At 41.6% G+C, this 15,710-nt stretch overlaps 3 protein-coding genes across 4 annotated transcripts in view; all 3 read left to right on the top strand.

Moving 5' to 3' along the window:
- Positions 1-1,353: 1,353 nt before the first annotated feature.
- On the top strand, positions 1,354-2,391 carry LOC109530327 (apelin receptor B-like). Its single transcript, XM_019893942.1, is given in 2 exon segments — positions 1,354-2,015; positions 2,017-2,391. Coding segments are annotated over 2 exon segments (1,005 nt in total). The 3' UTR covers positions 2,360-2,391.
- Positions 2,392-5,476: 3,085 nt separating this feature from the next.
- LOC109530309 (probable polypeptide N-acetylgalactosaminyltransferase 8) lies at positions 5,477-11,832 on the top strand. The gene is made up of 11 exons (XM_019893920.1): positions 5,477-5,871; positions 6,116-6,368; positions 6,953-7,119; positions 7,226-7,409; positions 7,485-7,682; positions 9,804-9,918; positions 9,997-10,182; positions 10,606-10,743; positions 10,857-10,952; positions 11,180-11,347; positions 11,446-11,832. The coding sequence occupies exons 1-11, from the start codon at positions 5,703-5,705 to the stop codon at positions 11,584-11,586; spliced, it is 1,815 nt and encodes a 604-aa protein (XP_019749479.1). The 5' UTR covers positions 5,477-5,702; the 3' UTR covers positions 11,587-11,832.
- A 369-nt stretch (positions 11,833-12,201) lies between these two features.
- Positions 12,202-15,710, top strand: part of ribc2 (RIB43A domain with coiled-coils 2) — a 3,718-nt gene continuing 209 nt past the window's right edge. The window contains exons 1-8 of one of the 2 annotated variants that reach the window (XM_019894254.1): positions 12,202-12,506; positions 12,573-12,654; positions 13,525-13,812; positions 13,955-14,073; positions 14,491-14,667; positions 14,758-14,921; positions 15,184-15,287; positions 15,414-15,710. The exon at positions 15,414-15,710 is cut by the window's right edge and continues 209 nt beyond it. In XM_019894254.1, the coding sequence (XP_019749813.1) occupies positions 12,378-12,506; positions 12,573-12,654; positions 13,525-13,812; positions 13,955-14,073; positions 14,491-14,667; positions 14,758-14,921; positions 15,184-15,253 (1,029 nt within the window). In that variant the 5' untranslated portion in view covers positions 12,202-12,377 and the 3' untranslated portion in view covers positions 15,254-15,287; positions 15,414-15,710. Of the gene's footprint in view, positions 12,507-12,572; positions 12,655-13,524; positions 13,813-13,954; positions 14,074-14,490; positions 14,668-14,757; positions 14,922-15,183 lie in introns of both variants that reach the window. The other variant, XM_019894253.1, reaches the window with a different exon arrangement.

Below are 15,710 nucleotides of genomic sequence, written 5' to 3'. Positions count from 1 at the left end.
AGAGAGAGAGAGAGAGAGAGAGAGAGAGATGTATCAGCATGCGTGCGTTTATTTGCCCAATGAGCAGGACAGGAAACCAGCTGCTTTTGTGCCACTGGTTAGAGCAGTGGTGTCAAAGGTACGGCCCGCGGGCCGGAACCGGCCCCCAAGGAGGTTCGATCAGGCCCGCAGGATCATTTTAAAGTGAAAAAATACATAAAAGACACGGAGTGAATATTTTAATAAGGTGCAATTCACTGAGTATCCGCTCGTTCCACTCTTTTGATCAGAGTAAAAGACAACCTTGTTTTGATCAGAGAAGAGACAGCGGTCTCAGTCTGTCACGAAGACAGACCCAACACAGCAGACACTATCAAGGACATGAATACTTTATTCTTTACACATTTAATAGCATTCTCCTTAGTTTGTAAGGTGTAGGCAGGGATTAAATTTAGATTTTATATGCACGTGTGTAAATAGTTTAAAATTTCCTCTCTTTATAAATCTAGCTGAATCTTAAAGTGCAATACTATATTTTTCACTACCAATTACTTGTTAAAGTTCTGTGCCTTTGTACAATCAGTGGGATCCGTTGCAATGCATATATGTGAATGATAAAAGTAAATTGCACATTTGTCTCAGGAAATCTAAGGTGCTTCATGAAACATTTTGTAAAAGATATGTTCATTACATTTCAACATTTTCCAAATGTTCTTGTGCTTCTTTAGACCAACACAAAGGAAAGACATATTATTTTGGTTATTTACAGCAGAGTATGGTATAATTTTCATGGTCCGGCCCACTTGACATCTACCGAGGCCGTATGTGGCCCACAATGTGAAATGAGTTTGACAGCCCTGGGTTAGAGGAAACAGAAGAGCAGATAAAGCAACATAATAACCAATACAAGTAGGTTAAAGTGATTTCCTGTCTTTCAGAATGAATGTATCTTTCATCGAGTTCTTGAAGCACACAGAAGTTCACGTTTCATTTCAGGAGTGGATGTAAACATGTCATTACATTGATTGAACTTGAACTTGAAATTACTTTTGAATACAATGTGATTTATGAATTGAATATTTTTTTATATTGATATTGCACTCTACCATTTCATTCTGTCTAACTATTTGCATTCATTTCTACTTTGTTACATTTCCAGTGAGTAAAAGTGAAAAAAAGTGCAAGAGTAGATGATGTAATGTATTGTGCTATGTTTCAGGAAGTTAACAAAAGAACATGTTTCCACTAGAAGTGGGCAGTCGTTTCGGGGCTTGGGGGGGCGGGGGGGGGTGGGATGTAGCATCCTCGGGGCTCAGAGTGGGCAGGTCATATGAGCAGCAACACAAGCCACCCCAAGCCGAAGAGAGAACAGCCATGGAGCAGACTGAGAGCCCTCAGCAAAACTATGAAAAGATGAAGAACTACACCATGTGCGACATCTCCGAGTGGACGGCATGCCCATCGCTCATTCCGGTGCTCCTCATGTTCATCTTCATCTTGGGCCTAACCGGCAACAGTGTGGTCCTTTACACCGTGACGCAGGTGCAGGGGAAGCGGCGGGTGGCCCACATCTATATCGGCAACTTGGCTCTGGCCGACTTGGTCTTCACGGTCACGCTGCCCCTTTGGGCGGTGTACACAGCTTTGGATGATCACTGGCCCTTTGGGGCGGCCCTGTGCAAGATCATCAGCTATATGGATCTCCTCTCTATGTACGCCAGCATCTTCCTCCTCACCAGCATGAGCTTTGATCGTTACCGGGCCATTGTGCATTCACCGCCCAGCAACCATTTGTGCGCCGGCAGCCACATTGGCGCCTCCCTTTTTGCCGTCTGGACGCTGTCGGGTCTCCTGTCTGTCCCTGTCCTCGTGTTCCGCAACACCCAGCAAGACCCGAGGACCAACAGAACTTTCTGCACCATGGACTACAGCCTGGTCGTGAGCAACAGGCATCAGGAGAGCCAGTGGCTCGCCCCGGCTAGCTTGTTGCTGTCCTCCCTGGGGTTTTTACTCCCCTTACTGGCCATGATTGTGTGCTGGCTGTCCCGTGAGCCGCCCCTTCAACATGTGGCGCAAGGAGGACCAACGCAAGTGGCGGCTCTTGAAGATCATCATCACGGTGGTTGTGATCTTCGCCGCCTGCTGGCTCCCCTACCATGTGGTGAGAAGCACGGGCGCCCTGTTCGAACTGGACTTGTTCCCGACCTCCTGTGCTTTCCAGCGTTTCCTGTTGCTGGCCTACCCGTACACCGCCTGCCTGGCCTACATCAACAGCTGTCTCAACCCCTTCCTCTATGCCTTCTTTGACCTGCATTTCAGGTCGCACTGCCTGGGCCTTCTTCACCTCAAGAAGTCCCACCAGACACCGACGGAGGTGTAGCACGCCCGGAGGACTCAATAAACACTCGGTGCTTACTTTTCAAAGGACCAAATGTGAAGTAGAGTTTGTGTAATGCAGGGACATGCGGTTTTTTTTCCAATTCTTGTTCTCTGGTCTTGGCTTGGTGTAATATATCTTTTTTTAATCCAATAATATCCGTGATGTCATCATTAAAAGTGGCAAATTTGCAATTTGCATATTTCCTGTTCAAATGCATAGGTGAGATGGGACGTGTGTCAACAAGCAGCCAGCCTCACCTCAAATTGCGAAGTTGGTACGTAATAGAAAGCAGAAATAGCACACATCAACAGCACCATGTGTTGTAACTGACTGAAAAAGTTCATGAACCTGTTCATATTTTAGACGAACTGAATGTCATGTATTTCGGTCTAATGAACGTTTTTTCAAAGACGCTCATTCTGGCGCCGCTGAGCTGTTTTTTGAATGGTAGTTCATTTAAATTCAAGAGTACCATGATTTGTTGGACTTTCAGGAGAAAATCTGGCTTCATTTGAAATGAATTATTACGGATATACCTATTGAGATGAATCATCTCTTTTTCGAGGGGGTCCAACATACAAAATCAATAAACATAACACAACTCAACTCAACTCTCAACTCAACTGTATTTATAGAGCACTTTCAAACAGCCATCGCTGCATACAAAGTGCTGTACATGGAGCAAATTAACATATACAACAAACAGTAAAGCAAATCGGGAATAAAAACAGTAGAAAGCACCAAACAGCAAAACCAATAACAATCTAAGTCATGCTGAGTCAAATGCCAAAGAATACAAGTGAGTTTTGAGGCGGGTTTTGAAGATGGGCAGCGAGGAGGCTTGCCGAATATTCAGTGGGAGGTCATTCCAGAGAGAGGGACCAGCAACAGAAAAGGCTCGATCCCCTCTGAGCCTTCTAATAATGTCTGGTCCGCAGACCTGAGGCGCCGGGCAGGTGTGTAGGGGCAGATGAGCTCAGAGAGGTAAGGTGACGCAAGGTCATTTAGAGATTTGAAAACAAATAAGAGGATCTTGAAAATAACTCTAAAATGTATGGGGAGCCAGTGAAGGGATGCCAGAGTAGGAGTTATATGCTCCCTCTTACGAGTAGCGGTCAAGAGGCGAGCAGCGGCATTCTGGACCAGCTGGAGACGCTTAATGGAAGACTGGCTGAACACAAAGTAAAGGGCATTGCAGTAATCGAGCCGGGATGTGACAAAGGCATGAATTACTGTCTCAAAGTGTTCATGAGAGAGGAGAGGTTTTACTTTGGCCAGCTGTCTCAGGTGAAAGAAGCTGGATTTAACAATGGCACCAATTTGCCGGTCAAGTTCAAATCAATAAACATCACAGGCAAAACATCACTGCCCACAATTAGCCACGTACAGAAAAAAATTACAAAATGCCAATCCAAACAAATTGTGTGCTTATGTAAAAATAAGTAAATAGATCATACATGCACAGGTTACAATAACCATAACAGAATAAATAATTATAGATAATTTATTTGATATTTAAGTGGTAATATACTGTATATGTATGTACACAAACAATTGAAAAATCTCTCTCCCCACACACACACACACAAACACACACACAAACACATACATATATATATATATATATATACGGTATGCTCAAAAAAAAATAAAGGAAACACTGAAATAGCACAATGTAACGACAAGTGTTCCCTTGGATAGAATACCTTCTATATTTTATTGTAAATCAATCAAGAAATACATACATACATCCATAACAGAATGATGTTTGTTTGTTTGTTTATGATTTATTGAACATATAAAATATACAATACTGCAACAAGTTGGCAAAAAGTGAAAAGTGAAAGCAAGCAAGATATAAAAAGGAAAAGAAAATAGTCATCATCACAAATTATATGTTCAAAGGAGTAGGAAGAAGTAAAAAACGTATCCAGTCCTACCCCTTGTTATATACTATGTGAATTAATCATTTTTCAATTCAGAAAAAGGAAAAAGTCTACATATCACCATGTGCTTTTACCCATATGTGTACTATACTTATCTAATTATAGAACTTTAGATTTATTTATACATACTCATTCTAACACCTTTATATGTTGATTTTCTCATATTCATAACAGATACTCCTTTTCAATTCATTTATCAATGTAATTCTGATGTATTTCTATATTTTATAAATATATCAAATTTTATCAACTTAATTCTCATTAATATAGTTTTCTTGTACGACTCTCTTGAATTTGTTTTTGAACTCAGCAAGCGAGTGTCATATAAGGACAACTCAAGACAAATCTAGCAAGCCTATGGTAGCCAAGATTAAGAGGATAAAGATTTGAGTTTTTTTCACATACTATAATTGCGTACGTAATCTAAAATTGGAAATCGTGAAATTATTCTTTTCCATAACTGGAAGCTAAAACACTTAATTGAGTGATAAAGAACTCTCAAGCTGCAGTTTAACTTCTGCACGATTGAATCAATACTTGAATTAAAAGAAAGCTGAGGCTCACACTAAAGGCCCATATATTTATATTCCTCTGTTTTCTAAAGGGGGAAACCATCAAGAAACTTAATTTGCAATGGAAGAGAACTTGCACACCATCAGTTTCTTCTTTTTGATATTATATTGGTTCAACCGTTTTTGTACCAAACTGATTCTTCCTTCCTACAATGGGCAATGAATTTATGAAACTTCTGGTTTTGAACACTAAATAATGGCATCATCTGCATGTAAGAAAATAAGACTGTCTGGACAGTTTTTAGGCAAACCATTAATAAAAATGGAAAAAAGGAGTGTCCCCAAAGAAGAACCTTGGGGTACACCCCTCTCACAGATAAAGTCATACTGGCTACGCTGGTAAGAAACATATCCATTGTTGTCTCTGGTGACCTGGAGATGGAACTCTAATGGTGGTTTTTTTTTGTTTTGTTTTTTTTTTTTTGGTTTTGTTTTTGTTTTGTTTTTTTGAGCAGCTTGTTTTTATTTTACTTTGTGCAGTGTCCTTGAGTGTCTTGAAAGGCAGCCGGAATTAATTTGTGTACATATTAACTATTGAGGTGAACTTTGTAACGAGCATTATAGAGCTCCATTGATAATTTATAATTAGTTCACTTTTAAATTATTCAGTTTGTGGGGAAGCATATCAAGTGGATGTGGTTTCTTTTAACAGAAATAGATGGTTAGTTTGCTCAATCGCATTCACAAACAAACATTTATTTAAAGTGTTTGTTGAAATATTCAAACATGTGAAATACAGAGGTTATCTTGAAGATAAGAAGTGCTTTATCAAGTTGTAAATGCCATGGAGGGGTTGCAATCCATGCACGGTGAATCGAAAACAAAATGAAGAGCTATGTCCGTTTAGCAGGGGTAGTTGGAGTCGTCCTTATTGTCTCAATGTACACCATCCTTTTTAGGAACAGACATGTGAAACCACATACGTCTTTTCCTAAAGGAGATGCAGATGTCGTAAGGAGACTGGATAGTATTGAACAGACGCTCCGCAGGCTCGGTGAGTGCAAACTTATAAATTACCTTCAATGTATTTGTACATGTGTCCGTAAATTCAGTTGTTGCTGATTTTGAACATTTATTTGGATTTGAGCTAATCCAGGATTTTAAGATTGAATATGTTAGTGGTCGCCACAACATTAGGCACATCTGTGTAATTAATTAACTCGTCTGCCTAACAGTGACTCTAAATAATGTGTATTTTTCAATCATCCTCTGCCTTTACGAACAAAACGGTCCCAAAGAAAAGCTGATGGAAGGATCAAATGTTGACAACGGCACCTTGAACAAACTTTCTCCTGACATGGCCCAGTGGAAATCAAAGGTCGTGGTGCCTAAGTTATATCCAAACTCCTTCCTGTTTGCCAAGTGGGGAGATGGCCTGTCAGAGAAGGAGCAGAAAGAGGCGGAATCCCTGTATCAGATTTACGGCTACAACGTGTTCCTCAGTAACCGGTTACCACTTGACCGGAAGCTTCCAGACATGAGAGACAGCAGGTAATTTGCTCTGTCTTCATTTCTATGCAAACTTTTCTTCGGAAATTCAAAATCATATTATCTCAAGCGAAATCCACTACAAAAGCACAAAATGCACAACTGTTGACAACCTAATCTGATTAAAGGCTAGTTCTCAACATCTGATTCTGCGCACACATTGCACAACAGTTTAGGGTTTGAATGCTTATCAATCTTAAGGTTGTGGATTTATTCCTTAACCCTTGAGTGACTTAAAAAAGATAAAACTAATCCTGTGCAAGTAGAATGTACTTAGAATTTATGAATAAGAAAAAAACGTAACTAGTTTTTTTTCAAAGTAAATATTACCCCATGTTTTTTTAGTGAATATTTTTTTATGACACTGCGCTCATGTGGCCAACGTGCACACACCAGGAGCAGCACTGTACAGTGAAATTGAGAGCATAACACATAAAACATTGAAAGTATCAACATCAAACATCAAATATCAACATTGATTCTTGCAAAGGCAGAATTTTTCATCTTTTTTTTTCATCCAGGTGTACCTAATTACGTTTCCAGTGAGCATACATACCATACAATTTTTTTTTTTTTTTTTTCTGTAGATGTCTGTCAGTGGCCTATCCCCAAGATCTGCCCAGCATCAGCGTGGTGCTCATCTACTTAAATGAAGCGCTTTCAGTCATTAAAAGGGCAATCAAGAGTGTCATGTCATACACTCCAAAGCACCTACTCAAGGAAATCATTCTTGTGGATGATCACAGCACTTATAGTGAGTTCCCTTTTGCAGACTGCAGTCTGTTCTGCAGTTTGTCCATGCAAAAAAGTAAACCCATTAGCATTTCTTGTTGTCAAAAGTACTGGCAGTTCTGTTTCAGATGACCTTGGAAGGCCGTTACAAGGCTACATCGATGAAATCCACAAAGACAAGCCTGGGCTGATAAAGAAAGTATGGCATCATCGCCAAATGGGCCTGTCACAGTCTCGGATCTCAGGTTGGGAACATGCGACGGCAGATGTCGTGGCCATTTTGGACGCTCATATTGAAGTCGCAGAAGGCTGGTACGCTCGCCTTCTTTTAAATGGGAAAGGGTTCCATGGAAGGAGTTTGTTCATTTATTTTGATCTCCTCACCAGGGCAGAACCTCTGCTCGCTCGGATCAAAGCGGACAGGACGGTGGTGGTGTCTCCTGTGTTCGACAAGATCAATTTTGATGACCTCGGTGTGGAAAAGTACCTCCCCGCTGCGCAAGGCTTCGACTGGCCTCTGTGGTGCATGTACGAGTCCTTCAGTGCAGAGTGGTGGAGGGGCAACGATAACTCCCGACCTGGGAAGTAAGCAAAACTTTTTTTTTTTTTCAATTAAGTTTACAAGAAGGATGAAAAGGATTCAGTCATTGAAAGTCTCCGGTCAGTCCCATATCATTTTGATATGGGTAAGTCAAGTGATGGCCGATGTCAAGTCACTTTATAATATTGATTATTCAAAAAGAGAGAGGAGTAAGGTCAAATGATTAGCCTAAGAGCACCGTTCCTCTCACAATATCAATAAACTATCTTGTATTAAAAATTGTGCATTTTCTCTTTGCAATGGCAAAAATGACATTAACCGTTTGTGTGAAATCATCGGTGATGAATACCAAGTGATGTCACAATTAGACAGTGTAGATCAGCGGCGGTGCAAAATCCAGAATGCAAAACCTGCCACAGTTTGGCTTTAGCCACAGGTGTTTCCACTCAGAGAACTCATTTACTTGCCGGCTGAGCAGTAGCCCTTGTGGCTAAAGCCAAAGACTCTCAGTCACCAGGTCATGGTAATCCACAAAGGTTGAATTAAGGTAACTAGACTGTTCTCGTTTGTTAAATTGTTTTTTTTTTTCTTGTCTTGAAAACCTGACTTTAGCATTCATGCTTACGAGTCTAATGAAATAATGACATCGGTCAAACGTTGATGTATGATGTGACACCTCAATATAATGAACTTCAATTTAACACCACTTCACAATACAAGTTCAATAATCATGCCGTTTAAGATCTGAGACTCAGAAAAGTCTTGTTTTACACTCCAAATACCTTGGGGTTTTTTTTTCAAAAAGAAAAAAAAAACGTCATGAAACTTCAAAATCTGTATCTCAATCTGAGTGTCTAAATTAGTCATTCCCTTTTCACAAGTTATTGCATCAAAGCTCCTTTTCCTTGATGGAGGTATGAACGATTTAAAAACATATTCGTTCTTAAATGTACTGTAGTTTGTATTTATTATTCATTCTTTTTTAAAACCATCTTTATTCCATGTACTGTTTTAAACTTATAGTTACCCATTTTATAAATTTATACTACTTTGTTAAATCAATTGTGAAATTACCATTCCAAACCGTATTTACATTTATCATGAACGTTTTTGTCAAGGTAGCATGGTGTGCAAGTGTTTAGCACATCCGCCTCATAGAGCAGAGGCCACAGGTTCTTATCCTAAGTGTAATGATGTGTGCGAATGGTTGTTTGTCTTGGTGTGCCCTGCGATTGGCTGGCAAGCAGTTCAGGGTGCACCCCATCTACTGCCCAAAGACGGCTGGGATAGGCTCCAAAATGCCCGCTACCCTCGTGAAGATAAAGCGGCTCAGATAAAGGATGGATGTTTTTGTCAGTGTCTCACTCTCTGGCTTTCCTTTTTGCCTTTTTTTGGGTGGGTTTTACCCACAATAGTTTCTGCACTTAACATGCTGCAAAAGTGCATTCCATGCTTCCACGTCAGGTCCCTACTACTTTATTTTTCGGTATCATGTTAGGGGCCATTACGGTTGTTGCTCATGATTGCATGCCTGGATGCGTGCGTATGTGTGCATGGGTCCACGCACGTGTGCCTGCATGAGTGTATGTGTGCACGTACATAAAGGATCGATCATGGAGGTTGGTTGCTTGAAAAGAAAATCTTCGGCTAAAGGGTACCCCCTGGATTAAAATAATTTACTTTTAGGATCCCTCGCCGTACCTTGGTCAATGGCATCATGGATGTTTTTTTCCCCCCTTGGTTCCATTTTAAATCCTTCTACGTTGTGTTGTATTAGTCTCATCCAAGCTTCGTGCTAAACTTGTTCGTCTCTCAGGTCCATCAGTTGTCCAACAACTATGCAACTACTCCCAGGGATTTGCTCTCGTGTAGTAACTTTCAGGCATGTGCACTCCTCATGTAGAAACATCAGACAAAGGGGGATCCAAACAGTCCTTTCTGATGACAATATGTTATGGTATTCCTGAATCGAATGGGAAAATTATGATTCGGCCTAGTTTCCAAAGTATCCTGCCAAAATGGCGTCATTCACATTTGGCGCAGTGCGTTATATGATGAGTGACGTCAACGTCAGCGAGACTATATTCATTCATTAAGAGATTTACTTGATTGAAAGCATAAAAAGGATAAGTCTACCTTTGCTGTTGTGTATTTCTTATTCACAGGAGTCCTTCCGTGATGGGAATATTCGCAGCACACCGAGAATTTTTGGGAGAAATTGGAGGGCTCGATGGCGGAATGACCGTTTACGGAGGTGAAAATGTCGAGCTTGGGATTCGTGTAAGTGTCCACCTGGTATAAATGTGGCAGAAATGTGTCAAACATTGTTGAGTGTGATCTCTGTGTTGTTATGATCAGATTTGGCTATGTGGAGGAAGCATCGAGGTGGTGCCGTGCTCCAGGATAGCTCACATTGAACGGTCGCATAAACCGTACGCACTTGACCTCAATCCTATGATGAGGAGGAATGCTCTGAGGGTGGCAGAAATCTGGATGGATGAATATAAGAAGAATGTGATGATCGCATGGAACCTTCCGCTTCAGGTTGATAACTGCCTCCAGTTGAGCTAGGATAGCGTCATACAATCAAAAGCAATAATTCCCGATTAATCCAGTGAGTTTTTGATGATCCATCTGCAAGGAGGAAGCATATTCATAATTTGCCACATCCAATATGGCTGCAGCATCAACATACTCAAGAAGGCGTCTTTGTATATGTAATGTAAATGTTGCCTATGATAATACTTGCTTGCGGTTGTTGCAAAAGTCGCCATTCAAGATGGGATCATCAGCTATGCAAATTTATTGAGCAAAGTAAATGCTGTCTCGTCTGTGGGGTATTAATTGCGGCCCTCCCCATCTCCGGCGGCATCATGCACGGACTGGGGGGGGGCGGACTGGGACGGAAGCGCTTTAAAAGGACGAGGACAGACGGTCCTGTTACATGCCCTGCTGTATGGCACGCAGGATCACGGAATTGATATTGGTGACGTCGCAGAGAGGAAGAAGCTCAGGGAAAGGTTACGGTGTAAACCATTCAAGTGGTACCTTGAAAACGTGTATCCAAGTCTGGCTACGTGGGATGACCTGCTGGGTTACGGAGTGGTAAGTAGGACCTTCATGTGCATGTTGACTGAAGTTGTGCAAAATGTTTTCCACAGTGGAGTTGTAATCGGGTCAATCAGTAGAGTCACCGATTGCAATCTTTCTGATACAAGATGAGGAACAGCTTACTGAGGAACCTCTGCGTGGACCAAGGACCCGTACCAGGAACCATCCCCATACTTTACAAATGCCACTTCCAACAACCGCAGGTACCGTTTAAGAAAATATGTCACGATCAAGAATTATATAATTACGCTTTACAGTACACGCCAAAGTTTTGGCCTTGCTGAGTTGAGCCCATTTGAGGTTGACGGCCCTTTCTGCCCAAAGTCCTGCTCCACCTACTCATAAGTGGAGAACCTGTTTCACATAGAGTACCTATGTTTAAAAATACTGAAATTTGTCATGACAACTTCAGTTGCATTCTTGTTACCAGCACTGCTATTACAACCAAGAGGGGGAAATCATTGTTGGTGGCATTAAATCTCACAAATACAACCAAAACCGATGCTTGGTTGATCCGGGCTCGAGCAATACCCCGACCCTGCTGGACTGTCACCTGGCAAAGCGAAACCAGAAACACATGCACTGGGACTTCAAACAGGTAGGCTACCACAAATTAAACTTGTTCAGCAAAACATGCCAATTCCATTGCTGCTGCTTTCTCATACAACGTGACTTTATTTTTTCCACTGTTCACAGGGCAAAGAAATTCAAAACAAAGCAACTAAGAGATGCTTTGAGATCAGTAGGAGTGAAAACTCAGACTACCAGTATGTCCTCATCATTCAGCAGTGCACAGGACAGAGCTGGACCATTGAGCACCTTATTACGACTCTTTAGATCGGTGGCACTGTTAATCCAAAGATTAGATCTTGGAATGTATCGACTTTTTTTCAATGAATAAAGTTATGTATTTCCATAAATGTTTCTGTTTGTCATATGGATCGTATCTTGCCAGGGAATAATGCTGAGTTTGTAATCGTCTGGCATCTGTGACTGTGTCAAGGATTGTAGCTAACCATTATCCGAACCGTTTATCCTCACGTGGGTTGCGGGCATGCTGAAGCCTATGTCGTGTGACTTTGGGCAGTAGTATGGGGTACACTATGAACTGATTGCCAGCCAATTGCTGATGTTAAAATAAAAATTTGAAAACATCTATAACAATCATCATCATCATCATCATCATAATTGTGGCTTTCAGAACTTTTAATGTCAGAATGTTTCGATTGCTTTTTTTGTATCGTTATATTGATCAAGGGACTGCTCTTTAACAGTATACATTATTAAAACAAACAAAAACGTAATTTTCTTTCAATGCTAAAATTTGATATTTTTAAAATCACATAATTAAATATTACATTGGTTTCGATTGTGCCATAAAACTTGAAACTTGTACATTTATGTTTTGATGGACGAAGCATTATGAAAACGCAGGCAAAGGTCTATTAAAGGTGGTACACTATGACCTTGTCCACGTGTCTCGGAGAAGTACCGGAAATAGCCGACTTTTCCCGAAGAACCACGAGGCGTTCGTTGTCGTAGTAACCCGTGTGTTTCGCAGTTCGCACAACCCCCACTGAAAAAGGCGTATTACTTTTCCGCGGTAAACACTTTCGCCCGATCCGTGTATGACCATGATGATGAACAACTTTGAATTGTTATCGGAAGGCCTGTCAAATGTTAAAGTGCAGAGACGTCGGGACGCAGAGGCTCGAAGACGAGAGAGGCTGTTGGATGACAAACTGAGGAGCATCGGAGTAAGTTGTTTGTGTTGCACGTGTTCTGTACCATTTTACATTATTCATATTCAAAAAAAAATTTAGGTTGACAAGGAGTTTCTTGACAAGCAAGTGGCTGAGAAGATGGCAAGGAAAAAGGCAGAAAAGGAAGAACAAGAAGCCCATGGTGAGCGAATTAAAATATATATATTGCCTGTAATTAAAACATGATTAGAATGAAAATGTGGCACGAAGTATGATTTTTATAGTTACCTATTTTGTTTTCAACTTGATTTATTTATGTAGTGTAATTTAAAAAGAGATAAATTATATACATTCCAAGCACATGGGTAAATACTTTTCAGAAGGTCGATTCCTGCAATTTTTATTGTAATAATAATTTTGCTTGTTTCTTACGTAATATAAAAAATATAATTTCTTGAGATGTGGAATTAGGATGTTGTAAGGCAGTGTGCTAGTTTAAAATCATCATTATTATGAAATGTGGTGGGTGCGGTGGCGCGGCGGCCATGGACAGGCGGAATTTTTGTGAGCCAGGTGTTTTACTTCCAGATTAGAAAAATTAGCCACCAAAAAAACTCATATTTCTGAAGAAATTAAATCGCCATTATGGTAATGGTAATAAATACTCATATATACATATATGCCTATAATCAACTGTGGAAAGCTTAAAATAGCAATTTACACACATTTTAACATTCAAACATTTCAAATAGTTGACATGGTGAAGTAGTCTATAAACTGTTGTATGAACTGTTTACCAAGAGAGGGTGTGGACGGACATAAATGCAGTGCTGCAAGTCGGGCAGCGCACGGTTGCCGTTACATGTCAGTTATCTGGAGTGGCAGCCGGGAGGTCCGACCAGATTTTGGGAGGTCCAATTAGATTTTAAGGGATGCCACTGCCACTCCTAACCATACTCTGCCCCCAGCTCACCCACTTGCATGCTAATGTGGACAAACTACTGAAAATGAAAGAATGGGTATCATACTCTGCGAGAATGTTTGACTAAGCAGCTCTCGGTGTTCCCCACAGATGCTGCTATGTTGGACAATATAGAACACGCTTCTCTGCTCCATACTCAACAACTGAAGGTCAAACATGACACGGAGAAGGCCATCGTGGACTACCGGCGTCAGTACCAACAGCCTCATGGCGGGAAGGAGTTGGACGCGAAAGCGCAGATGATGATGTTGCCTGGTCTGCTCGGCGAAGACCCGGACAGCAGGAGACGAGCACAGAGGCAGAGGGAGCAGCTCCAAAGGTGGCTGATCCAGCAGCAGGATGAGAAGGGTGCAGAAAAACACAGACAGAAGATGGAGAGTAGGTTTTCATAACAAGCTAACACACACACACACACACACACGCACACACGCACACACACACACACACACACACACACACACACACACACACACACACACACACACACACACCTGAGCTCACTAAATGTCTGGGCCCTCAGAGCTGCAGGACGACCAAAGGAGAATCGACATGGACAATGAAGCTCTGCAGCGGCTGAACAAAGAACAAGAGAGGAGAAAAACAGCAGCAATTGCGACTAAAGAGTGGAATCGGAACACGGTGAGTCATGGCTTGAGGCTCAGGATGTGGTTAACACAGCGTGGATGCACAACACTGAGAAAAATAGAAAGCGACATAAAGTACATTGTGTTTGTGACCGCCAAGTTTTAACTTGTAACTCCAAAGCTCATCTAAAATTGAATTGCAAGAATTTTTGTGTGGTGGACCTGACTGAAGAAAACACAAGGTGGCCGGCAGTGCATTCTTTGCCCACATGCCTGTCTTCCCATTTGTTATAAAAAGTGTGAAACCTTTTGAGTTTCCTAAATGGTCTGTGGCCTTAGAATGATGCGGAAGTTGACGATTCTCACAAGCTAATGGTGTGAGAGCATATGATTGTAGCTTTAATTGAATTTTGCTTCAGAAACCCCCAGACCGAGCTGAAATGTTGAAGCTTGGATTTGACTCTGCTGTTAGATGATCAAGACCGAAGAAAGGCGTCTTCAGGAGCGTAATCAGGACATCCAGCGGCAAGATCGGCACACAGGCATGATGGGAGCCCCTGGCCTCAATCCCAGCATCGATAGGAAGCCGCCTCCTGAGAGCTCAATGCAAATCTCTCAGTTCCACAAACATCAAATTGAAGAGAAAATGGTAACGGCCACAGAATTACACCCGAGTCAAACATGTTCTCTATTTTAAGTGTTTAAAACTTGCTTGACTTGGAATGCACACGTATCATAGAGGGCGGAATTAGAGAAGAAAAGAGAAGAGATGCGACACGATGGCATCCGTCTGGACTCGGCTCGTACAGCTGTGCTCTTGGAGAGGCAGCAAGCCCGACACAGGAAGCAGCTACGGCAACATGTTGACACTAGCAACAAAGAGCTGGCTACAGCACAGCACAGGTAGAACACACACACACACACACACACACACACACACACACACACACACACACCCGTCTGGACTCGGCTCGTACAGCGGTGCTCTTGGAGAGGCAGCAAGCCCGACACAGGAAGCAGCTACGGCGACATGTTGACACTAGCAACAAAGAGCTGGCTACAGCACATCACAGGTAGAACACACGCACACACACACACAAACACACACAAAACAGAGCGGTCTGTTTGCTTATGGACGCTTCATAAATCATGTTTCTGTATTAAGGAAAGAGGACATTGGAAGGGGACACATTGATGAGCGATACTTCTCCCAATTCAACACCAGCAGCCGCTGAAGACAACGATGATGATCTACAGCCGAGTTACTGTGTGTTCCAAAATAAAAGACTGCAAATGTAGACATAGAAATACAGTGCCTTTTCAAGATACAATGTTTTAGTGGCAGTTATGGACAAACGTCAAAATCAATGTGACAACAGTGTTCTTGTTATCGAAACAGGAAAGTTTATAAACAAATATCAGCAGAGAACATTTCCTAAACCACATCATACAACACATTTGAATCATTCACTTCTTAAATCACAAGTAAAGCGCACGCACACAACTGCAAGATCCACAGTCAAAACATGATTCTTTTGGAGTCTTGCGAATCTCTTCAATAAAAAAATCTCTGTCTACATATTGCCAAAACAAAGGGTGGTGCCATAACCTCAAAATGAAAGGCCATCCTTATAGCCGATTGGAAGCCTGAACATTGATTTCCAGACTCAGAGTAGCATTTAGAATACACTG

Source organism: Hippocampus comes, unplaced genomic scaffold, assembly GCF_001891065.2.
Source record: "Hippocampus comes isolate QL1 unplaced genomic scaffold, H_comes_QL1_v1.1 scaffold104, whole genome shotgun sequence".
In the NCBI taxonomy this organism is placed as follows: domain Eukaryota; kingdom Metazoa; phylum Chordata; class Actinopteri; order Syngnathiformes; family Syngnathidae; genus Hippocampus; species Hippocampus comes.
This window is presented reverse-complemented; position numbering and strand designations above follow the sequence as displayed.

What these genes read in the sequence shown, in the direction of transcription:
- LOC109530309 (XM_019893920.1), top strand. Translation starts at nt 5,703, where the DNA reads ATGAAGAGCTATGTCCGTTTAGCAGGGGTAGTTGGAGTCGTCCTTATT. An exon ending in GATAACTCCCGACCTGGGAA is followed by an intron (nt 7,683 to 9,803) that starts GTAAGCAAAACT and finishes TCTTATTCACAG; the next exon opens with GAGTCCTTCCGTGATGGGAA. An exon ending in TGCACTGGGACTTCAAACAG is followed by an intron (nt 11,348 to 11,445) that starts GTAGGCTACCAC and finishes CACTGTTCACAG; the next exon opens with GGCAAAGAAATTCAAAACAA.